At 37.5% G+C, this 25,808-nt stretch overlaps 3 protein-coding genes across 10 annotated transcripts in view; 2 read left to right on the forward strand and 1 right to left on the reverse strand.

Annotated features, from left to right (window-relative positions):
* Nucleotides 1-18,712, forward strand: part of LOC110835981 (folliculin-interacting protein 2) — a 490,121-nt gene extending 471,409 nt beyond the window's left edge. For all 6 annotated transcript variants that reach the window (XM_087346352.1, XM_087346354.1, XM_087346353.1 and 3 more), the window contains 10 exons: nucleotides 340-431; nucleotides 511-690; nucleotides 2,067-2,301; nucleotides 3,143-3,284; nucleotides 6,271-6,425; nucleotides 7,342-7,459; nucleotides 10,055-12,246; nucleotides 15,031-15,255; nucleotides 16,276-16,417; nucleotides 17,270-18,712. In XM_087346352.1, the coding sequence (XP_087202478.1) occupies nucleotides 340-431; nucleotides 511-690; nucleotides 2,067-2,301; nucleotides 3,143-3,284; nucleotides 6,271-6,425; nucleotides 7,342-7,459; nucleotides 10,055-12,246; nucleotides 15,031-15,255; nucleotides 16,276-16,417; nucleotides 17,270-17,476 (3,688 nt within the window). In that variant the 3' untranslated portion in view covers nucleotides 17,477-18,712. The remainder of the gene's footprint in view (nucleotides 1-339; nucleotides 432-510; nucleotides 691-2,066; nucleotides 2,302-3,142; nucleotides 3,285-6,270; nucleotides 6,426-7,341; nucleotides 7,460-10,054; nucleotides 12,247-15,030; nucleotides 15,256-16,275; nucleotides 16,418-17,269) is intronic.
* Nucleotides 18,713-20,112: 1,400 nt separating this feature from the next.
* On the reverse strand, nucleotides 20,113-22,015 carry LOC110835986 (ADP-ribose pyrophosphatase). Its single transcript, XM_022076745.2, has one exon. The coding sequence runs from the start codon at nucleotides 21,739-21,741 to the stop codon at nucleotides 20,863-20,865; it is 879 nt and encodes a 292-aa protein (XP_021932437.1). The 5' UTR covers nucleotides 21,742-22,015; the 3' UTR covers nucleotides 20,113-20,862.
* Nucleotides 22,016-22,564: 549 nt separating this feature from the next.
* The window catches only part of LOC110835984 (uncharacterized), a 68,770-nt gene continuing 65,526 nt past the window's right edge, over nucleotides 22,565-25,808 (forward strand). For 2 of the 3 annotated variants that reach the window (XM_022076734.2, XM_022076735.2), the window contains exons 1-2: nucleotides 22,565-22,703; nucleotides 24,686-24,813. In XM_022076734.2, the coding sequence (XP_021932426.1) occupies nucleotides 22,616-22,703; nucleotides 24,686-24,813 (216 nt within the window). In that variant the 5' untranslated portion in view covers nucleotides 22,565-22,615. Of the gene's footprint in view, nucleotides 22,759-24,685; nucleotides 24,814-25,808 lie in introns of all 3 variants that reach the window. The other variant, XM_087346358.1, reaches the window with a different exon arrangement.

A 25,808-nucleotide genomic window follows, 5' to 3' on the forward strand; every position in this document is an offset into this window, starting at 1 on the left:
GGTCACATATTAATGTATTGCATTTATTGCTTTGTTTCTGAAATATAGTATTTTCTTTTCAGTGTAGAGAGGCTGATATCTCTGGTAATATAACACAGAGGATGAAATTACCCCAACACCAAAACCTACCTTTAGACTGTATTGAGTTAGTTGAATTATTCTTCATAATGTCATGATTTATTTCCCTACTTTTTCTGGTATGACAAGAGATTTTTCAGTAAAATTCTGTATACATTTCTCATTTTCCCCATGCAAGCTATATGTTGAGTCCATTGACCACCTTGACAGTACTAAATACAAATATAGGTTGTCTCTATACAGACATTTAATATGTTACAGTGACCGCAGCCTGGAAGATTCTTGTGGCAGCTCAATCAACTCAATGAGTGAATACTTTGTTTCTCAAGGCAGCTGCTCAGATACAAGGCAAGGTGAGTTATTATGCTTAATTGTAACCTCTGTCGATTACAAAATTCCACATGAGACTGTGTAAACCACTTTTCTTTTTAGCGAGCGTTGGGAGTGGTCCCCTGGATATTGAGCTGAAGACGAAGCATCATTACAACAGTTTAGAAGTGGACAGCGGTTTCTGTGGAGATGCTTCCCTGCAGTCAACAAGTAGCGTGGGGTCTGGCGGCTATTCATCATGTGGAATTGGGACTTACACTTCCAGTTCAGATTCCAGACGGAGTACGGATAATTGTATATGCCCTAATGTTTACCACTGTAATAAAAGTATAGCACAGCTCATTTTCTGTAAAAATGTGAATGGACTTTAATTGCCGCTAGGTGACGGGAACAGCTTCTTCAGATGATGGCTGTCTTCTGGGTTGTTGCACTGCTTGTCTGGTGGACGTTTACCGATATTTCAGAGGCCCCGATGATGGAGGCAGCAAGGACCTCTGAAACTTCGGTAAACTTGTACCAGACTATATGGCGTAATAACCCAGAAGACGTGAAAACTTTAAAATCTTACATCAGGTTCTTCAGTTACAGCTTTTTTGAAAGCAAGCAAGCTAAAGAATAAATTTATGTAACTTCAGAGATCTCATGACTGTAGTGAGCAATTGTCATCTATAAGGCATTAAAATCTATTGGCTATACAGTTTTCCTGATCTACAAAGCCACATTAGTTCTTTTGTATTTGTATGTTCAACTCAGATATTTTGCATTTCATGCTATGGTGGCATAGCATACAAACCTGACAACTCAGCATTTGAGTATGTTCATATATTTCAATCTTATGGGTTGTGACACATGTAGTCTTGTAGGTGGTTACAAACATTTAGAAGAAATGTGTTACCGTAATCTTCTAAACTGAAGATGGAGTTGATACATTCCTAAATGGCTTCACAGACCAGAAGGTAACACTACATATTTACTGTTGATATGTGGAGTTCTGAAATTTGATGAATTTATTGACTCCTTTGTTGAAACCAGAGTTTATGCAAATATAAAGTAAGAATTCTCTGAAACTAAGTTGACCTACTAAATTTTGAACCTTCTAAATAAAAAAGTAGTTAATGGCACTGAAAATTATCTAAATTTAGAGCCTTCAAAATAAAAATATAGTTAATAAAATCTTCTTGGGCAATCAGCCGCGCCTACTGGTTACTGTAGTAAACTGACATTTCGGGAACCAACTCGGGATAGAGTTCTGATGTGACTGGATACCTCAAAAGTCGCCTGTGATATACCTGCCCGGGACCAGTACTCATGTCCGGACCCAGGCCCATGGAGCTAGGGGGCGGAGTCAAGCGCTCGGTTTGTTTGGCTCTGCTTTCTACCTGGCATTTTGCCAAAATAGCCTGAGAAGATTTTATTGATTGTACTCGCCATGAAAGTCTCAAATCCTATAAGAATATAGTTAATGGCACAGAAAATTCTCTTCATTCCACAAACATCTTTTATGTCACGTTTGCACATATCTACACAGCTAGTGTTTAATTCTGCATTATTTAGCATTTTATTGAAAATTTTATGGCCATAAAATAAAGTACAAAGCAAACAGAGTAAGGAAATAAGGAAAATAGACTAAATTAAATGTATGAATGGTACATGTGCAGGTTCTGGCTCATTCTACAACAATCCAGTGTCATGTCCCTCTGGTGGCAGTCTGTCAAGCCTTCAGCGGCGATGGCTGAGGAACATGAGCACCTCCTTGGAGCTTGGCTTGCATTGTTCTCCCTTGTCATCTAGAAGCACAATGAATGACCTTCCTAATGATACTAGTCAATCAGGGCACCGTAGAACAAAACTTGGGCTTGCTGTAGTGATTAATCTTACACCAGAGGAAGAAAAGTAAGTGCAAATTAAATTTTAGTAAACATAATTACACATTTATATAACATTAACATGTCCTGCAAAATTTACATTCGATTTTTGTATGTACAAATACATAAAGTTTGTTTCCACATGTACATTTTTGTCATTTCTAAGCATAATATTATGGTGTAATTTTTATGCAAAAATAATTTTTAACAATGTTTCAATCAGTGTTTACAGATAAAAAAATTACTTGGTCATGAGTTGTAGTAACTAAGAATTAAGTACTTTACATTTTGTACCTTTGTATTATAAAATAATTGCTCAAATGAATGGTATGAAAATGTCTCAGTTGTTTCAGATGGCAATGAAAATTACTTCAAAATGTGGGGTTACAATTTTATATCAAGTTTAGTATTCCAAACATCTAGCATCCCATAAAGTTCATAGCTGTACAGTCAGTCCTTGCTTTATGAAGATTCACATTATGAAATTTTACCGCTCTGCGTGGCCCGTCTGAATGTGAACTCATCCAAAATCTTCCAAACAAAATCAAACATGTAGTATTGAAAATGCATAGGATGCATCACCCAGTCAGTGAAACCACGGAAAGCACGCGAGTCAGTTTACCTTACACTCTGCTTTGGTGTGCATGTTGTGAAATATTTTGCTGATTTTTTAACAATTTTGTGGTTTATACCGTATTGAGTGTTGACTGTATGTTTTGTCAGGCAGTAATTTTTTGTGTAATTATTCATTCATTCTAGAATATAACCCTCAATTACAACATTCTGCTTGTGGGAATTAGCACGTTCCCCAAGAATGTAACTCTTCATAAGAGCAGGGATTGTCTGTACATATTTCTTTATTTTTCCAGAGAAATGCACTTGTTTTTCTTCGAACATATGACCGTGGTGGAAGGAATGATCGAAAGACTTCACAGCTGTGTGGAGCACGCCTACCTGCACAAGGAGATGTTTGTGCATCTCATGATGGAGGGATCCGAGGACATGCAGCAGGTAGGGAACTACACTATTGGGCCCTCCGTACACAGGGGCAGAAGTTAAATTCATCCAAAAATTAAATAGAGTGCCATTTGGACTATTGTGCCACGTTATCATTTTTTATGGGGGGATGATCAGATACCTCCAGGTATGGTCTCTGATGACCTTCCTGACCTCTGCATACCTAGGTTAGTGGGCAGCATCCATTTGTAATGTAGGAGCACCCGTAGGGTGGATTATGTTACTTTCAGAGATAGCATAATGTGTGAGAATGGTTTTCAGCATAGAGAACGTGTATATTAACATTGACTTGAAACCCATGATAGGGGAATGATGTTCTTTGCATTAGCAAAGTTTTGTCTTTGACAGAGATGAAGGCTTTAATCTGTGAGTAGAAAAATCTGCTGGGATCCTCTGAAGACAACATACCATATTTACTTGAGTTTAAGCTGCACTTTTCCCCCAAATCCAATTTCCCTAAACTGTTTTCCCAATATCTGTAATGGTGAGACTTTCGGTATCATGGTTGATTATGAAGTTTTACTTACACCATATTGTCATTGTAATTAAAAGCAATAAAAACAAATTTCTTCTTCTTTTTCCGGTTTAACAATTTTTATACATTTTCCAATACCCTTTTACGGGTCCCCAACTTTTTAGTTGGCTTGATCTATGGACATTCGGTAGGACTCCTTGCATGAGGGATCGGCCCGTCGCGAGGCTGTACCTGTACACAGGACAGCACAACACAGAAAAATGCGGACAGACATCCATGGCTTGAGTGGGATTCAAACCCACGGTCCCTGCGACCAAGCAGCACAAGGCCCACGCCTCAGACCGCGCGGCCACTGCGGACCCCATAAAACAAATTTAAAAGTTAAAATTTATTATTTTCCAAAGATCAGTGCATTTTTGGTAAATAAGTGGTAATGGTATTTACAAGCAAAAAGCATTTATATGCTTTGCTATTATGATGTCAACAAGAATGGTCTAACACTTGCATGATTATTTAAATTGTCCTTTGTCCGCCATGTGTCAAGGCTTTCATCCCATCCATTTGGCTGTGTCAGTGGTATACTGGCAAACCATTTAACCACAAAGCTAAAATCTGTCTGGTAGCCCCGTAGTACAGGGTTTAAATTCTCTGTTCGCATATGATAATGGTTTTTATTCATTCTTTGCAGTAGCATGCATACACTAAGTATTTAGGTGATATTTGATGTGGACATCATGCCATTGTAAGACACACAGGAGCTTGGCAAATGATCATTTCCAATTTCACAGTGTGCCACCTACTGACAATTGGATCTACTTTCCTCTCACTTTGTTCACTGTATCATGTGCTGCTTTTGCATTCAGATTATTACCCGTTTTATTTTTTGACTGTCACAGAATTTTGCTTCTGAAAGATTTTTATCTGCCCGGTCCAAAATTGATGCAGTGTTGTCATCTGTGGTTATTTTATTCTGCCCCACACTGTGTACTAGAGGAATTTGAAATGTTTTATGATGTGTTTTGTTTTGAGCAAGCAATATTTTTGTCTTGTAATTTACTGACATCTAATACATGTAGAGGTGTGTACAGTGTGTCCGTAAAATAATGGTGGGGTAACAAACAGTCATAGTTTTGGAACAAAGCACGATAGAGACATTAAATAAACGTCAAAATAAAGAGAAACTCTCCAAGAATCTTACCTGTTCAGTAGATTTCGATATGCGCTCCTTTAGTTGCCCTGCAGACATCAAGACGATATTCAAGCTCTTGCCATACACGATCAAGAACATCCAGTGTGATAGATGAAACAGCTTCAGTGATCCGTTCTTTCAAATGGTCCAAATTTATTATTTGGACAGAGAACACTTGTTGCTTCACATAACCCCACAAATAAAAATCCATAGGGGTAAGATCTGGAGAGCGTGGAGGCCAGGCTATTCTCCATCCTCGTCCGACACATCGCTGAGGAAATGTTTGGTTTAGGTAATCCCGCACGAATGTGACAAAATGTGGAGGTTGTCCATCTAACTGGAGAATGAAATTCTCCGGTATTTGGGGCACTGCATACCCTTCTAACATATCCAGGAAGTTCTTTCCCGTCACAGTTTGTTCAGCAAAAAAGAAGGGGCCAATGACTCTGTCTTGTCCAATTGCGCACCACACATTAACTTTCGGGCTATCATGTTGATGTTCCATAATAACATATGGAGGTTCATTACCCCATATTCTAACATTATGCCGATGGACTCGTCCTGAAACATGAAACATAGCCTCATCACTGAACATAAACTTGTCTAAAAATTCTCGGTCGTGTATGGCAAGAGCTTGAATATTGTCTTGATGTCTGCAGGGCAACTAAAGGAGCGCATATCAAAATCTACTGAACAGGTAAGATTCTTGGAGAGTTTCTCTTTATTTTGACGTTTATTTAATGTCTATATCATGCTTTGTTCCAAAACTATGACTGTTTGTTACCCCACCATTATTTTACGGACACACTGTATATGTGTGTGTGACATCTAGTACAAGTTTACAAATTTTTTAGGACATGAGCCTTGAGTTATTCTCAACTCAAGTGAGTACTGCACAACTCATGGCCATATCTCATGTCCCATCAAACTAGCTGTAACATATTACTGCAAAGAAACAGCAGTGTTTTCCAATTCTATTCTCAAAAAATTGTCAAACTGAACAATCTCTTCTTCTGAGCCGAGATAGGGTTTTAGTGCATTACACTGAAATTTTGTTATACCAGTATTTGTTGTTTTGAGATATTTTCCAATAATAGTATATGGTACTTTAGTATGGGGATGAACATTATTTTCGTTATTCTGAAACTTCATTGTGCTGAGATTTTAATTTACCATTAAAAGAAGATATATTCAAATTACCTGCCTGGTGTTGGTTTCCTATGCATTGTTGTAAAATGTTTTGGGTGATAGTTGTGTGTTCATATTTATTAAAATGAGCCTTGTGATAACATGTAACATTTGTTTCATTTATCTAGTGGTTGTTTGATGTGTTTTCGGCATCTCGATTGACTTTCCCGGTTTGGTTGGGTCTTACATCTGGCTTGAACCATCTCAGCTCATCCCTGTCATACAACTTCCTGCAAGACTTCTGCCATCTCATTGCAAACATTGATACCAAGGCTACCAACTTGTAAGTTGTAGCCAGTAGAAAAGTATATTTCAAACGAAGTATTTTGCCATAAATACAGCATTGAAGCGAATGTATTCTTAGTTGTAGAACAAATAGCATGTGGAGAGGATGTACCAGTCTCCTTAACTGGAGTATCAGCAGTGTTCTTGGGAAGCTTTTTGTTGTTGTTGTGGGTTTTTTTTGGGGGGGGGGGGAAATATTAGACAGTTCTTTAAAGGTAGAAACAAAAAATGACATGGATAATCTGTGCTGCCACTTTATTTTTTATTTGTGTACGTACAGGTAGCCCTCGATTTACGCCCGGGATGCGTTCTTGGATGAACCGGCGTAAATTGAAACTCTTTTATAATGTAAATCAATGGGAAGTCAATGACATGCGTTCCCAGCACCCAAACATTGACGAGTAATGTAATGGCATTACATTTAAAGCTCTGAAATAACGTAAATAAAATAAAGGGAATTTAAAAAAAATATTTTATACACTTACAATCGGCAATCCGTTGGTCCCCGCGATTGACTGCGATTCTTTCATGTGATTGATGTGTACAGTCATCTCTGCTGTTATGCGATAGTTGCTTTCATGTAAGACGCCGCCGTATAGAAAATCGCGTAGTAAAAATAACCCCGGTACCTCCGCAGAGGTTAAATTAGTCATGAAATTGCATAAGAACAAACTCGCATATGCAAAAGTTTACATTTTACAAACAACCTCTTACATTTACAACCAACTGCATATTAGGATCTGTTCTGCGCATGGAAAATTTCTGTACACTATTTGCTTGCTTCCTTGCTAGTCCAACATACATTTTACCCATAATTTGCTTCACGTAGCTTATGAATATATGTAAGCTGTGTAACAAGTTTTTTCTAAACACCATGATTGGAATAACTGGACTTCTGCCCATTTTATTTTCAGTTTTGTAAGCACTCTGGTGACAGCTGTGTTGACATATCATTTGGGCTGGGTTGCCACTGTTTTTCCTGGAAAGATGGCCCCTCATCAAATCACGAAGAAACCCTGCACTGGGCAGCTGGTAAGTGCACATTCTAATCTCTGAAGTTTTGATAGCACTTCTGTAGATATTCACATTTGTCCCACCATAGTCATTACATAATCTTTAACTTCAGGTTGTTCTGAACGTATTGATTGGTTTATTATTTAACAGTGCTCTTATCAACTGCAGGTATACGCATCTCTTAATGAGTTGTGGATGTTATGAATGGTGAAGTATGTACGACAGGATTCAGTCATCTCTTTTCAGTGGTTCAATGTACTGTCTTGGCATGCACTTGAGAAACAGGGGACCCAACCTTATTATAAATATTAATTTGCTGGAACAGTAGAACCTCACTGTTTTTAGCTTAAACTCATACTGAAATAAATCTAGAGAACCTGTCACTTATATATCTAAAATATTGATGCATAAATACACTGTTTTGTATGCATTATTTGCACAAAGTGCATAGTGAGAATGCATTTTGGGCTGGTCATGTCTGTCTGTCCAGGCAATTCAACTGGAGAACCACTGGATGGATTTGGATGATATGTGATTTGGAGGTTGTGCTACTCTACACGACGTCGAAATCATATTTTGAATATCCTATGAGCAGTGATAACAAAATGACAGATAAGGAAAGTCGTGAGGTAGATATTGTGGTGCTGCAATCTGGTGGCTAAAATGGAAACTATTAAACAAGAGACTTTTAATACCTTTAAATGCACAATGTAAAGAACACATGAGGATATTATGTGTATTCCAGTATGGAGTATACTTACTGTAATTGTAAGTTAGAGAAGTTGAATGCAACACATGATATGTCATACAGATGGATCATTTGATGGGTGATCCAAGGCACGGTTTTTATACTCACGCACACTCATGATCTCTACATCAGTTGTTGCTGTTCCTACTCTTGTTTTCTGTGTCATTTACCTTGATGAGTCAGCAATAGTGGTAAGAGGAAGTAGCCCCCCTTGATATATCTGCATGCGTTACAGTGTTTTGTTAACGTGGAAGAATCTTTTTACATAAACAAGAATATGGTGTTTGGTGCACCATGAATTTGATTAGGATTGTTAGCATTATAATGTCCAACAAGATTCTGCAAATATGCGTGTTGCTAAACTTTCCATGCAAACCTGAAAGTGTGTGTTTGGTGAAAGGATAAGTTGTGATTTGTGTCCACCTCATTCTTCCAATATTACTTTATATGATTTTTTCTTGGGTTAAATATTTTAGAAAATGAAGTTAATGAACCAGAATTCATATGATCATGTTGCAGTCTCACTGCCTCTGTAGCTGACCATCGAACATCGTGGTAAAGTGGTTAACACTCCTGCTTCATATTCAGTAGGTCCCAGGTTCAAATCTTGGCCTGGAGACTGGCTATCCTGACTGGGTTTTTTGTGGTTTTCCTCAGTCCTTCCAGGCAAATTCCAGGATAGTACCTTAAATTAGGCCATGCCCGCTTCCTTCCATGTTCTTTCCAGTTTATTATCATCCTCTCATTTTATGCTGTATAGTCTGAGCTACTGAAAAAGCGTCGTTAAATAAACCGCAAACAAACATAGCTGACCACATAGGAATGGGGTAACTGACGTAGTATTAATACTTAGACATTATAGAAAGGCTGTGCATTGGCATATCCACCAAATAATCCTCTTAATTTTTATAAAACAGAAACAAATACGAATTATTCTAAATGCAAAAATAACTGAAGGTGAAATAAACAGATTTGAAAATTATTTTATGTACTTGTTGCCACATTACAAATTTCATTTCCGACCACAATGGCTTTGAAATATAATTGCTTTATTTTAGAATCCAGTTGTTAATGTACAACAAATATGAAGGTAAATATAATTTAATGCATTGTTCTTAGAAGTTGGATCTCCACATAAGATAGTCAATAACATCACAGTACCAAAGTTTGAATCACATTGATTATTTTATTAAGTATTGTAATATTCTTTTCTTATCTCTGTGTTCACATTTAAATAATGTTTGCTGTATTTTATGTGATCATTCTGACGTTCTAAGAAACAGTACTTGGAAGAATACTGCGAACATATTAACATCAGTGAAATATTAAAGTTGAAGCAAAGCTCATTAATTTAAAAAATGTGAATTTCTGGTTATGTGTCTGCAAAATCAACTTGCCTCTTGTAAATGGGGTACCATGTTTATTTGTCAAGCCCTCACAGTAAGATACAGTTTTTGAATTTACCATTGGTTTATTCATTCATTCTTCATGAAGAAAGAAATTTCCCACTTCATCACATTGCAATACCAGCACCTTTGTTTCTTAAAATGATTTTATATATATATATGTAGTGGACAGATAAGGGAACTTCGTGATGAAGAAATAAAAAAATATGAGAAGATAAAAGAGGTGTAAGAAAGTAAAATTAAATTCTTGGCCTAAAATTTGTCGTAAAATAATTTGTTCTGCAGTACTGATATGTTATTTTCAGAGGAGTAAGTTGCATATTAGAATTTCTTCAGTCGTAATTGTGTGGCTTTACTTTACTAACTTATTTGTTCTTTCTTATATGTTGCAATTTTTACGCAGATGGACTGTTATGAAAGGACCTAGTTTTTATTGTAAATTGCTTCTTTTTTTTTCAGTTGGATGCATTGTCAAAATCACACCCTTACAACCCTTTGTGGGCCCAACTTGGAGAATTGTATGGTGCATTGGGTTACCCACTGAAGATTGCAAAAACAGTCGTCACATCTGGTGCTAAGAAAGTGGAGCTTCTGAATAGAATTTTGAGTTCATTAACATACTTTATTCGCTGCAGTGAGGTAGAGAAACGAGTTGTTGTTGAAAGTCAAGACTCCACAGAGGAGCAATTTGGTGATCTGAGTGCAGCTACAAGTTGTCAGTCCAACAGTTCATCCAGAACTACTTTACTCAACGAAGATCCACAGCCTTCTCATTCATCGTTCACAAGACGTTTTCTTTCAAGTCATGATGTAATGACAGTGTTTGATAACAGGGTTGATCATGGGGTTGAGATAGGTAGGGAACTTCAAGCTGAAAATAGTTTTTGTCCATTCCCAGATAAATGCAGTAATAATATGAGAATGACGTCTAGTCCGTTGCCTTCTAAAGTTATTAAAGGTGACTGTTATTCAGTTCACAACATTTGTGACAGTAAAGAACGTGATTTTTCCAGTGCCCAAAAATCTGTTCCGTTAGATCAATCGAGTGTCGGGTACGTTAGGAAGGATGGTCATTTATTAGTTCCACCAGGAGGCGGTATGAGGCGAACTCCCAGTTTCATGAAGAGGCTAGACAATACTATCAGTGCAATAGAACTTGAGAACTCAGATCCAAAATCCTGTGCGGGAACAGGTCGGCTGTATCCAAGTCTAGCAGATTTACAGATCGATGATGAAACTGAAGACAGCAAGTTTCCTTTACATCCTGACAATAAACCTAGCGTAGCAGACTTAGAGAGGGTTGAACTTAATAATGTAAAGAGCGATTTCTCATTCCGGCATGAAGATATTTCTTTGAAAGTAAGCAGATTGTGTCGTGTTCCCACTTCTGCGATACTGTATCACCTTCAGAATGAGGATAATGGGAAAGATAGTAAAGTCGAAGAAGTGCTTCTACCAAAGCGAGTGGAGAGTGAACGGCAGAGGTCTTCTGTTAAAACTTCTCCTATATTCAAAGCAAAACCTAGTGAAGTTTTAGAAAACTCAGAGAATCTATTGTCAGGTTCATGTACAGTGTCTTGTGAAAAAATTAGTGTTAAGAGTGTTAGTGAAGATGAAGACAGGTCAGGAAAAGGTGATGTAATATTTGTGATAGGTGACAATGAACAGTTGATTGATATAAAACAGTCACATAAATGTGAGAGTGAGCATATCGAGAAAGCCGTGTCTAATGACAAGAAAACTTTAGATCATGATGCCTGTGATGATTATCCATCTGTATTGAGTACCTCTAGTCTACATGCCCCTCCTCTCTTTTGTGAACATGAATTTGATTCAGCAAAAAAATTTCAGTCAGATACAAACGTAGGTTCAGGGAAACATGACTTTCTAGAAGAAAATATAAATGTTCCTGGAAGAGAGAAAAGAACCAAGCAGTGTACAACTTGTTCTACGAGCAAGAGTGGTTATCGAGTCATAACAGTCCGTCCATCTGTGATAGAACTTGAACGTGAGCATGGTGGATTAAAAACCGATTTGTCCGTCGAGAATTATGTGAGAACCAGCAGACCCGTGTCACGATCTCTCAGCCTTCTAAGTCCATTATCAGGTGAAAAAGTAGGAAAGAACACATCACCTCTTTGTCGCAGACACAGCGATTGTGTTTGTGATATTAGCCGTTATCTTAAGGCTTATCACAGTGTGCGGTTTCATTTTGAGCGTTGTGAAGGGGTTCTGATGAATTATATAGAAGGCAGAGACCAGAAGAAAAGTTTACATCAAACAGACAAGAAGACAGATAAAGTGGCAGAGGCCAGAGGGAATTTTTGTTTACATGAAAGTTCTGTAGTTTGTGAGAATTATAGCTGTTTAGACACGGATACTTTCAACATCGGTTGCAGAACCGTGATGGATAAATCAGTGGTAGATAAAATCAGTGACAATCTTGACATGTGTGTAATGGGGGGTCAAAAATATCCATGCTGTAAAAATGGTTATGTAAGTGAAGGAAATGCCATCTTTGATAATTATAGCAGCCTATCAGAAGACGATGTTCTCTGTGATAGTACCTCCAATAGGAAGATAGAGGAAGATGGAATAACATCTGCCGAGCAGCAACAGTATGAATCCTTACTTGAACTGCCCATGCCAAGGTTAGTACAAAGTCTCTATCAAGTATAGGGAAAATACCACCTATAACTTCTCTGATTCCTTACCATATCCACACATGACTAGCAGTTTTCAGCCGAATTGGCGGCTGAAGCGTGCACCAATCACATGTACTTTTGCCATGGTAGGAAGTCGAGGTGGGAGGTGGAGGGGCGAGATAGTGAGGAAACAACATAGAGTGGTGCCAGATGTAGCATCGCGGAACATTGGATTCCACAACACTACGCAAAGAACATGTAAGAATTGGCAACAACGCAGAGTGGCTGCCGATGCTTCTACCACGGGGTTTCTGAACAGATTAAGGTCTCCTGCTTACCAACAGACCTTCTTTGTGTTGATTGGTCACTCGCAAAGAGCAGAAGTTGACTCAGCCGCCAATTACGCTGAAAAATACTATAGTATTCTATGATTCAAAACAAGCTTGATCCAGTGCATATTTTTCCACATGCCTTTTACATCCTGGATATGAATGTGATGATTTCAGGATTCCAGCATGATTATTGGCAGTACTTTTATTCATCGCAACTTTTTCCTTGGGTGTAAACAAGAATCCACTTTGTGGTGCTTCTACCTTGAAAACTTATTACTTCACCATTTCCAAACAAACAGAGGCAAGAAACACCAAAAGGATTGTATACAGAAAGTTCAGCCCACTTATCTCTATGTTGAATTTAAGGTTTAAAGTTTTCCCATTTAGTGCTCAAATCTGTTGTCTCTAAGACAGACTTTAAATGGTGATTTCATCATAAATATGGTTTGGGCTGAGGTGGAGGTTGTAATGAACTGAGTCAAAATTAGGTGATGACAAAGAGAGGCAGAGACTGAAAGATAGAGACTGTGTGTACCAATGTCTGCTAGAACTATTCAGAGTGGTATTGATTCATTTGATAAGCCAATGAACTGTTGTTTGTGTCATTATGCCTACCATAATTCTCATGAAAGAGTACAATGATCTTTATGCTTTTACTCTTGCTCAATATATGACATTGTTTACCTGCACAGATTTTATGTGCCCGCTCTATTTTACATCCTCTAGATTTTAGCGTATGATAATTGTGTGCTGCAATGTGAAAACGTGATCCTTTCCCTCCATCAAGCTACACCAGTTTTCAGATATTTAACTTGTTGCCAGTCGGTCCTTAACGTGATACTGATAACTTAACTACAGGTAATGTTAGAGGACCCGTATTTCAGCGTCTTCTACTGTGGTCTGCATGGAAACCTGACAGCAACTAATTTTTATTGATGTAGTGCCAAGGTACATACTTGCACATTTGTCACATCACAGGAGGAAGATCCATAAGTGTCTTAATAATGCATGTATTTACTGTCTGCTCAAGCCAGTGAACAGGAATTAACTTTTTCTTTCAGATTTTACTTCATGCTCTTTATGTTTAAAAAGTACTGTTCTAATTATGGCAATGAAACAGAAGTTCCTGGACTTTATTTTGAACTTGTAAATAATACTTCTTTGCAAAGTTAGCACCTCATCAATGAATGAAATATGAAGACTATGGGTTGACCTCTTTCACATTATTCACCATTTTGAAGAACAGTGACATAGTGATCGCAGTAGTTTTTGGCCAGTTTAATTTTCAAGGGAAGGCTAGGAGCGAGTCACTTGTACGATAGTATAATGTTTTGTCTTCCTCCAGGAAGGACGAGGAGCGTATCGGACTGAAAGCCCAAACAAAAGAAATACACTGACCTTGCCACCGCAGGTACACAGAGTAGGTCCGTCCCCAGCTCCACAAGCTCTCCACCGGCCAAAAACTACTGCACTGACTATAAATTATGATGGAGTGTTCTGTATGATGAAAGTCCAGTTACACCATTTGTGGTATATAAAACCAGCTTATAATGCAGCTTATGTACATTTGTAAACTATTTTCTTTGAATTATGGGTGGAATGTTGGGACTTTTGGGCATACAACATATACTGAAAAGGACTTTTGGCTGCACAGAACAAATTCTAATTCATGGTCGGTTGCATTTATGAAAGTTATGTAAATATGTGGAAATCTTTAAGTTCTGAGTTAAGGTAATGTTGACACTGATAGTATTGAATTATAGAGTAAATATTGCCCTAACTTTATAAATATTTTTTTAAAAAATTGTGCTAAGAAGTTGATTGTTGCACTGGAATATTTCAACCATGTTGACATATGATGAGTACCTGTTAGAGAAAAGTCTGGATAACACAGTCATACCCCTGGCATCATACATGGTTCATTTCCCTAAGCCAAAGCACAGTGTGTCTCACCAAGTTCAGGATATACTGAAATACGTTTAATTATTTTTTGTCAGCTATTAAATATTATTTATACACACACATGGCTTGAAGCTAGGTACACAAGTGATCGCTCTGTCCTCGAGCTAGTTGGCAAATGCCAGGTGATTCCGGACTGATAACAAGAACTGTTCTCAAACTCAAGGATGTACAGTCTAACATTTATTACATGCCTGAAAACTATACTGAAACCTTGATACAAAAGATTTGCAACAAGTAAAGCCAAAACTAAGCACCAAACCTTTGAAGATGGCTGTCTTCTGGGTTGTAGTGCAATAGTTTGTGAGGATATGAATTAGCTTGAACTGAATCAGTGTGGAGTCAGTCCTATGGCATAATTTCATGGTGAATGTGATTAACCTTCTGGTTCTACACCATGAAGGGATTTTGTAAATATCTATTGGCCACTTCCTCTCTCTGGAAGAATGTGCTGATACTTGTTTTATGCCTGTGAATGTTGATGGAAGTACAATTACAGATGCAGAGCAGAGAAGCTTGGCAAGCAGATGTGTGGTTTTGCAGCTTCACTCATGGGCAGTACAAGTGATCATTACATACCTGACATGGTTTTGCAAGGCTGCACACAATTACCTAAGAGTTGGGAAGCAAATCTGAGACGAGATTTGTCACTCACTGCACACCATCCTCTGTGGGATCAAGAAGTGTCAGAGGCTGTCTGCATCATTGCCAACGTTGACACCTGGTTTGTATGCTACATTATTGGTTCAGACATTTTTTTGAAATATTATACTTATCCATCTGTGCCCTTCCCAGTGGAAAACTTTAAGGAAATTGTAATTATTTATCTCGGTAAAAATTTGTTAGTTATTACTCTTGTAGAAACAACCGAAATGCTTTCCCATATCTTCATATTGGCCTGTCTTAGATTTGTACAGTCGGCGCAGTAGTTTTTGGCCGGTGGAATTTTCAAGGGGAAGGCTAGGAGCAAGTCATTTGTGCGATAGTACAATGCTGACTGCACCAAGGAGCTTATCGGACTGAACGCCCAGACAAAAGAAATACACTGACCTTGCCACCTCAGTTACACGGAGTAGGCCTATCCACCAGCCAGAAACTACTGCACCGACTATAGAATCCTTTTGTTAAGCAGTTTGCTTCTAAATCACACACAAACAATTCAGATGGATGATGGAATGCTTGCTTTCTTCCGCAGTTGCTACATCTCCCCCACAGTCATCTTACTATTGAAAATATATGAATTTTTTGTGATTTTTATTAATCATGCAATATTTTGTATTGTGAATTTGCTTATAATGATGATTAAGTAGCATTAAATTGATAAATCCACGGAGATAACAGATATGAACTATTTCTAACTGTACCTCTTGTGACCTAGTAAGTTTGTATATAAACGAACTGCCCACAGCCAGTAGTGCTTGTGCAGATGCACTCTCTTAATAGCATAACAATTGGTTTAGTTTTGTTTCATTCATTGGTGCATCCGGTGATATGGAAGACACTTCTGATGACGTTTCATTTGGATGTCATTTTATAAATGGCGAGTCCATAAAACATATGTACCTTTCCATTTCATACCACTTCTCATAAAATGTGATGTCACCTACAGGGTCAGCTAGGTTCAACACATATTATTTTGTGTACTTGTATTTGGTATATGAATCATGCTTTGCATATATCATTGGTCCTAGGACTTCGAGTGTTTATGCTGTTAATTGGAATTGACAATTTAATTCAATTTCAGGGAAGTTCAGCTGGTTTCAAGCCACACATATGTTGTGGATAAACCAGGAACTCTGGGAGTCCGAGTTGGCATGTCGCAGCTTGTGGCCAACATGCTAGAATCACTGCTCTATCTGTGGAGGCTAAAGACTTCTCCTGAACATGTGAGTTTCCCGATGTCAATTTTAATGAGGCACAGACATGCATGCTTGGCAGAGATTCTGTAACATTTTTGACTGTTGAATTATTCAATTGTACTGCTCTTATTCACAATTTTTGAATAGTGTACTGCACTTGCATGTAATGGAAAAAGTGTGTAGCTCAAAGTGACAGGGTACAGAGATTGTAACCAAAGTTGAACTCCAAGTTGATACATGGAGATTCTTGCCCTTCTACCTTATGAATTTGTGGAACTTTACATTCATGCTATGTACATGCCTTCTTGACATGGCTTTACATCCAGATTTAAAATGCAAGGTGTAATTGTTAAAATGCAGGAAGAGTGGGATTTGTTTTCTGGCAGAATATTCTTGTACCACCACATGCAGAATGGCTCCAGGATTAATGATTCTACTTTTTCATGTTCAGATAGTACCGTGTATAAAGTTGACCAGTGTGTGATGCTAACCACTCACCTTTTTGTAGTGCCTATGCATATCTTTTTGTATTCTTTGTACAGTATTGCTATTTTGGAGTTGTAGCATGCCTCTAATATTTTGGCTGACAAAATTTTTATTGTAATGCTTATGTTCCTCTTCTGAGTTTGGTACTGTGTAGATAGTAGATGCCAACACTTCAGAGAAACAGATTGTCTCCATCTTCATGGCAAAGTGGCGATGCAGAGTGGAATTATTTGTATAGGGATGGAGGAAGGGAAGGCAGAGGGAGTGGGCCAATCAGGGATGAGAGATGAGAGGGAGATGGTGCCAGGCATCTACCTACATGGTGCCAAAACCCAGAAGGATACCATCATCTTCTCCACCATGAAAACCTCAAATCTCACATTTCTATTGCAGTGTTTGCTGCATTTAGAATCCAAATTGAGGGAACTGTTTCTGCGTAGTCAAGCTCTAGCTGAGCTGTTAATGACGACAGAGTTTTGTGACATGGAACTGCTCACTACAAGCTTGGATTTGGATGCTAATGATGTGCCTCTCCTTCTGGCTGTTGCATCAACTCATACGCCACAGGTGACGGAACGGTATGGACTCAGCTTTAGATAATGGTTTGGTGCACGCGTGGGCAGCACGAGCTGTGAATGTAAACTACTTCAAACATTGGAACTCCTTGTGGTAAGATAAACTGTGCAGATTAATAATGTACAATGTATCATTACATTGGCATGTGTTACTGTACTTACTCGAGTACCATGTTCCAAGATTAATCTGTGCTGCTACTTTTGAATTCTGTGCAATATGTATGGCATCACATCAAAATTTTGTAACTGTGAGCAGGCAAAATATTTTTGAATAAAAATTTTCTTGGATATTATCCATCGTCTAGTAAAATATAAAACGTAAAACGACCTTTCGGAGATGGGGCTCTATCTCCGTCTTCAGTTTCCTACTCAGTTGGGCCCACTAGATAGAGCTAATCCCTATCTCCGGACAAAGTAAAAAAGTGAAAGTCCAGAGATAGGGATTAGCTCTATCTAGTGGGCCCAACTGAGTAGGAACCTGAAGACGGAGATAAAGCCCCATCTCCGAAACGTCGTTTTACGTTTTATATTTTACTATGGATAATATCCAAGAAAATTTTTATTCAAAAGACTTCACCATCATCAAGAAGTTTTAGATATAATAGGCAAAATATTTCTGGCATAACACAGCTGTATCCAAAATCATAATGAGAACTCTCAGAAAAGTGTGAAATCCAAGTGGTGTTAAAATTGTATCTATTATCTCAGGTACACCTTTAACTCTTCTGTGGCAGCTGTAGGGTATTTCAGGCTGCCTGAAAATTATGTACATAAATTGGGAATTAAACTCCAGATTATTTTGGAGTTAAGTATGTATTGAGGTTTATTGCCATGTATTGGTTAAGTCAGTTGTTAACTGAAGCTTCTTGGAAGAAAGCTAGCAAGAGTTTACAAAATTATGATGTAGTATATTTGAAACATTACTTAATGTAATAGTGTGTGTTCAAACCCCCCCCCCCCCCCGGGTGCAAAGCACCTTGACAATGTGTAGAGTCCTTGTGTTATTTATTATTAATCTGCCAGTTCTTATTGACTGCCATTTTATATAAACAGTGTTTCCCCTGGCATGATTGTTGGCTGATATCAGGGCCTTTACACTATACAGATTATAAATAACTCATCTGTAAACATGCACATGGAAATCATACCATGACCATCAAGGTGTGTTCATCTGTTGTAATAATAAAACTGTCACTCTACATGGCTATTGTAGGTGACAATTATAACATTAATTTAATAAATTCATATTTTCTTTTCATAATGTTTGCCTTTATTTAAAGCAGTCTTACATTCCTAAGATGTGCTTTGTGCCATATAATTTCCTTTAAAAGTTGCAGGTATGTGCTGCATTTCTTGATACATTGTGCTCCATGCAGTGATAAAAACTCAGTTAATACTTCAATTTTATAAATAAGCAATTTTGTGGGACACCAATATCTAATCTGCATAGGATTATGTTTAGTAAACTGAGCAGCCATGAATAACATTTATATTGGTTAAAACAGCAAACTTTCTGAACATTGTCCATCATCTAGAATTTTTTTGTTAAAAGACCCATTTCATAGACTGGAATCTGTCTCAGCCCTCAGGTAAAAACCCCCATCATCACAATCTGTTTTTGTTTGTCCCCCTTCTTCTTCTTTCCACTTAGGCCCGGCTATGTCTGATAACACTTTTGTTTTGGGTTTTGAAAGTCTTTTGGATTAGATGATTCTGAGATATCGTGTGATGATATACCATTATTCTGCATAATGAAAAAACAGTGGCTGAACCCATCAAGAAATGCTGGGTTTATTCATACAAAATTATTATATGGAAAAGATCCATTGGTTACTGACTGCTGTTAGCTTCCAGTAATCAAGACATCCACTTTTGACTTCAACGAAGTGTCCTGTTTCTAAGAGAACTATCCAAAAGTTATAACATATGCCATTTTTATGCCACTGTAAATTATCACCAATGCTATGACTGTCACAGTATCCACAAGCTGTAGCACACATTCCCTTAAAGATTACATTCTAACAGTACTTCCACAGAAAGAAATGTACAGGCATACCTCAGAGATATTGCGGGTTCAGTCCCAGACCACTGCAATAAAGCGAGTCGTACAAATTATTTGGTTTCCCAGTGCATATAAAAGTTATGTTTACACTATACTGTAGTCTATTAAGTGTGCAATAGCATTGTCTAAAAAAACAATACAAAATCATTGCGAGAATTACCAAAATGTGACAGAGACACAAAGTGAGCACATGCTGTTGTAACAATTGCACCGATAGACTTGCTCGACACAGGGTTGCCACAAACCTTCAATTTGTAAAAAAAAAAATGCAATATCTGCGAATCGCAATAAAATTATGTATGCCTGTATTAATCATAATAAAAATAATTATAGACTAAAAATATCCGTCTTCACCTGATGCATAAATGTAATATCACATAATTCTACGCCATGAAGTTAATATTGATTGCTCAAAAAAGACAACATGAAGGATGAAATGTTTAAATACATTTTGGATTTCTTGGGGGTACATTCATTATGATTTCACATTGTTCTTATTAAAATCAGATAGTTTAGTTAGTATTATATATTAAGGATAATATTAGGAATGCTACTGATACTAATTTGGGACAGACTTGGACATTATTTAGTTGGTTCAGTTAGCTTCTACTGCATTTATTCAGAATTTATTATACAGATGCCAGTATTCATTCAGGTGCTATTATAATCAACCAGAAACTGGACCATGACAATTCATAACCAGACCTTCATGAATCTGACGAAGATTTGAGAACCATCTCAAGGCCTTAGAATAATTGGTACAGTTAATAGTAAACCTTCCAGGAAATCCCATCTGAATATGTTCAGTCACTTCAAGCTATTCACAGAAGAAGGCAATGGCAAACCACTTCTGGATCATCTGCCAAGAACGTATATGAACAGGTCCCAGTCCGAGAAAAGGATGGAAGGATCCTGTTCATATGGACCTGTCGTCAGACAGAACACACACACACACACACAAAAAAGTACAGGAAAATCTGGTAAAATTAAATTTTGTCTCTTAATATAGGAAATGACTTATAATAACCCTTATAAAGAATGTGTTGTAGTACATCTGAAAAATGTAGTCATAAAAGATAAATCAAGTTACAAATATATTTTCCTTAAACCTGTCTGAGGTCATAATTGCTTATAAGAAAAGTGAAGCTGTCCCACTACAAGGTATTAGGTGGTCAGCATCACATCCCTGCTGCACTTTACCCCAGGGGAAGACCCCTCAGTACCCACTGGATGTGAAGCAGAGCTGGCCCCAGAGCCAGTCTGGACATAGAAACTAAAAGAAAAATCCTCTGCCCATCTGCAGTATGCATATTACAAATGTTATATATCACAGTATGTTAACATGAAAATTACCAATGTGCAATATGCCTTGCAACAACTTTTTCTATGATATCAATATGACTGGCATATAGTGACAGATCACAGCCGATATCCACCCAACGAACATTTACTGCATCATCACCAGCACATAAGGGGAATGCACCAACAGAAGTTCCACTATCATCATGAAAATTCACTGCAACAGTTTCGATCCACGCATTATCAGTATTCCGAGGATCATCAACATAACCACGGTACAGATTTTCTCCTTCTTCAAAAAATTTACCTATTGTGGCTTTACACTTTTCTCTTTCAGCATAGTCACTTTCCAACACATTCAACGCTTCTTCCATGAATTCTCTTTTCAAAGTTGATGTAACCATTTCACCAGGATCAACCATTCCACCAGGTATTGCCCACTCTCCAGTATCTCTTCTTTGAATGGCAACAAATTGAAGAATTGGTTTATTTGTATTTTGATGAATTTCAACATTATCTGATTTGTCTCGCCTCCATCTTGTTACAACAGGGTCAGCTGCATGATTTGGACCCCACCTTCCCAACACACCTCTACCCCTTAGACCTGTACGTCCTAATGGATTTAATGGGTATGAGTCTACAATCTGATAAACTCCCATGTAGCTTTCCCGGTTTATATTGCCATCCATTTTATTCCATTGTGGGTGAAAATTACTGTCAGTTATGTCAGGATCTGCCCAAGGTTGTCCAACAATATGTGACGCTGTGTATGTTAGTGGATTATACTCTTCCCATTTTGTATCCCATGGCACTTTTTCATCGGGTACCTGAACACGCGATTTAGTATTATTCGTTCTTGGATAATAGTAATGGCTTCTACATTTTCGATGAAGCATTCTGAACAAATGTGTCAGTCTACCAAGTGACATGTAACCTACTACTAATCCAATAAGTCTGTCCAAATATATCGAATATGACTGTACAAGATACACCGCCACTTGTTCACCCAGAAAACTTACTTAGGTTGGGTTTTTCAAGAATCAATAAAAGTCCTTCGCATGCAAACGGTCAAAGAATTTTTCCGATCTCTATCACCTTGTTGCGTAATTACGACTACATTATGCACCAAACTTGCATAGAGCGAATCAACAGGCATTAACAGGGAATTTTATTTCCCACTTGTGTTAGAACTTTACCACACATTGTACCAACATGCTACCACAAATAGAAAACCGAGGTGATCGAGGGTACCAACAATTGAAATGTTTTCGTCGGCTAACCTTCAGAATAAAATGATATTAACCTTGTCTCTTTCGCTACTATTCTTTTGAACAGTATAGTTGCTCGAAATTTGATTGTATTAGAAAAGAGAATTGTTGATACACCTGCAGAGTTAGTATTGAATGTTGATGCGGGTTTGCTATGCCTTCATCTTCGGCCCTGAATATAGAGGCAGCAGGATAGAACAGAATTTATTTGCTTTCCATAGATCCTTCATAATGCAAGCCAAGTATATGGAACAAGAATACAATATGGGTCCTGATTGATTGAAGCCCTCCGATCGACTCTGGAATTGCAGTTGGCAGTGGACCTTTTTCGACATCCTGCCCAAATTTCTTGAGTGGCTGAGCGATGTTGGCTTGTCTGATAGAACTCGGCTCCGTGGAGTAAAAAAGTAAATTATATTCTGCTCTTCGTATAGTCAGTGAACTCACTGTACGATTCCCGTTGTCGTATTATATTCTGTGCACCGTTTTTATATACTCTGTGCCACAAATGGACTAACGTCATCATTTGGCAAATATGGCTATCACAGGAATAAGTTTTAGATGGCTCGATATATTAGAAAAGGAATTTGATGAAGCGTTTGTAGATTTGGACATTTTAATAGGTACGCACATATCCCCATGACTTTCAGTAGTGGTGTTCTAAGGTGTTGGTTTTGTGTGAGTATATATTGTTTTCACGTGGTGACAGATGCAGCCGATTGTACTGACATTAACTGAAGTTTTATTACGGCAAGGAAATTTGTATGTTCCAAATAGTACACTTGTAATTAAACACGTGGAAATATATTATCTTCGCATTCTTAAGGACCAATTATAATTTCCGCACACTTTGCGGATTCTCGTTTGATGTAAATGGGCTCCATAGTATTATATTGCACATTATATTTCTGATTGTTGTTACGTGATTAGCATGTGCTGTATGTGAATACAATATTTTTCTCTTAAAACGTTGAGGTTTTCAGTCTAGCAGTTAAAGCCGTGCCTTTACAATATGGATACAACTTGTGTTTTATAAGTTAAAACTAATTTGAACTTAAGTTTGGAAGTCTCAGTTCGGTTGGCTTATGGCACAAGCTGCCTTCGAAAAAGTAGTATAAATTCTGCCATAATTGAGAGATTGTGCTCATTTTATGCTCATTACAAACAAAACGCCCTTTCCAATTATTAATTACACCAGTTGAGGTATGTACCAAATTGAGCTATTCATACAGCTGGTGAGATGTCATTTGGTCATTATGTGGTCCCTGCAGGCCTTTTTAGAGTGCCCACCAACACAATCACAAGCACCCTTTTCATGAAATGTTAAGACTCACTGCTATGAACACCTCAAATTCTACTGATTTTTACATTGTTTAGCTTATTGATATTACATTTTAAGTACTATATTAAACTTTTGTGTTGATCATTTACTTGCTGACACTACCTCTCCATCTCATCTTTTGACCTACAGCTAGTGGACAGCATCAGTCAGCTACTGCTGAAGGTTTGACATCTTGAATATGTCTGCCTTCTAGGTTGTTGCATCGTGTAGTCTGGTAGAAACTTATCATTGTTTTAGAGGTGCTTGCTGCCTCAATCATCAGGGTGATAATTATTGTCTTCATATAATAAGATGTTATTTTCTTACCTGTGTTTTCCCATGAGAAGAAGTCAAAGTATACTTATAAGTGATGTGGGAATGTTTTACTCTTGATAGATTTTTTGATGTGGCATTCCTACTGATGTCACCACATTGTAAAAACTAATTTCATGTACAATCGCAGTCCCAAATAAAAATAATGCCACTGCTTTTGCAATTAAGTTTCCTAAGAACATTTTCATGTGGTACTTCAGGAATTGACTGAATATAAGTTGTAATTCTCCACAAGAAACTTCTGTATGCAGGGTGAGAACAAAAGAACTTACATTTTCAAAATGATATGGAAAGCAAATGCAGCATACTTAGAACTTCATACCTACACCAATTGATAAAAAGTTTTCAAAGTTTTGGACGCATCTAACAGACTTTATTTATGCTTCATTAGTCACAAAGCAGATGTTAAGATGGTAATTCAACTCATCCCAACTCTGTGCAGTGTGTCTCTAGTGGTAGAAGCTATGGCAGTTGTGATTCACTGCTTGAACTGTGCATACATTGCTGCAGAGGTTGCATGGTTCCATGTGAAATTGTGTGCAAAATGCAAGTTGCTCAACTGGTACAGACTGTTTCTTTGCTAACTGCAGAATGAACTCTTCCAACTAGTGGAGGTGCGCAACAGTAATCACATTTGAAACAAAAACTTTCAGAGGTTTTCTTTTGACTGGTGTGTGTGTGAAATTCTAAGTACACCACATTTGTTTTCTGTATTATTTTGAAAGTGTAAAGTTCTTTTGTGCTCTATATAATAATTTGTATACTAGATGGGGCATGCCCATTAACCCTGTCCTTTTAACTATCAATTTGATTATCTGTTTATGAGAAAGTGATGATTAATGATTAATTAGAATATTTTATTGTACAAAAATATGACTAGCACTTTTAAAAAATGCCTTTTTGTGTGTGACAGTGTGTCTGATTTTACTATGAATAATATCTTGCTTGTAGGTGATCTTGATGCTGAAGATCCAGACATGGTTCATGCTGCACACCAGAAGATGGCAACACTGAGCTCCTGTTTTGCCCAGTTAACTCACAAGGCTCAAACTGTTTTCCAAAACAGTGCCAAGGTTGAGGTTAGTGGCTATGCTATGAATTGTTATGTGCATTACTAGAATAACAAACTCAGAAAGTGTATTTTGTACAGGAATATATATATCCTCATGCGTTCTTTGTAACATGAATTTGAGTATGAAAGCTGCCTTTTTTTTTTTTTTGTAGTTCTCACTTAGGCAACCAGGTCACAGTACTTCATCTACCTCAGAATTTTTCTTATCTGTCATTTTATGTTCACCATTTGTAGGATATTCAAGATGAAGAAAGCACAGGAATTGGTTTTAGACTCTGACTCTGACGTTCACGCATTTTCTGTAATATCTTCACTGTAACATAAAAAATTTGTTGTGTCATTCTTCTGCCTTGCTCAAACCTAGGTCAGGTAGGGTTTTGGCCTCTTCCTCCTAACAATTTTGGTCTTCTTGCCATTTCTCTGTCTTGCTTAATTTCTGATCTACAGCAACCACCCTTACAGGGACTCACACTCAAGACTGTTTTTGCCTTTTACCTCTTCCTATTCTTGGGGAGTAACCAAGTTTGGTGCAAATAAGTTTCTCCATTCTCATGCTATAAGCTAACATGCACAATTTAAAATTTTTAATTTTATTATGAATTTACAAATTTTTGAATTGATAGAATAAGGTGGCTAAGATGTGGATTTTATGACTTGGGCTATGAGATAAGTTAATGCTTTCCTAAAATGTTTTTAGATATTTCTTTCTTATTTTGACATTCTGTAGTGGAATGAAGAAGGAATGGCAGCTTGGGGAGAACTGTAAATATTTTGACAGATTGACAAGATTAAGAGGGATTTTCATAAGCAAACAAACCCATTGAAATGGATTACACTCTTACAGATGAATGTCTTATAATCTAAGAATCCCCTAAAATCACATCATACACAAAAGTATCATATTTTCAAGGTGTATAAATCTTTAATAATGTCATGACATAATGGGACAGAGGTATCCCATTCAGCCTCACTTATGCAGTATGGAACAAATAGATCCCTTTC

Source organism: Zootermopsis nevadensis, unplaced genomic scaffold (assembly GCF_977971745.1).
Source record: "Zootermopsis nevadensis isolate Lab colony 2312 unplaced genomic scaffold, Znev_1.0 Znev_ptg000010l, whole genome shotgun sequence".
NCBI classification, from domain to species: domain Eukaryota; kingdom Metazoa; phylum Arthropoda; class Insecta; order Blattodea; family Termopsidae; genus Zootermopsis; species Zootermopsis nevadensis.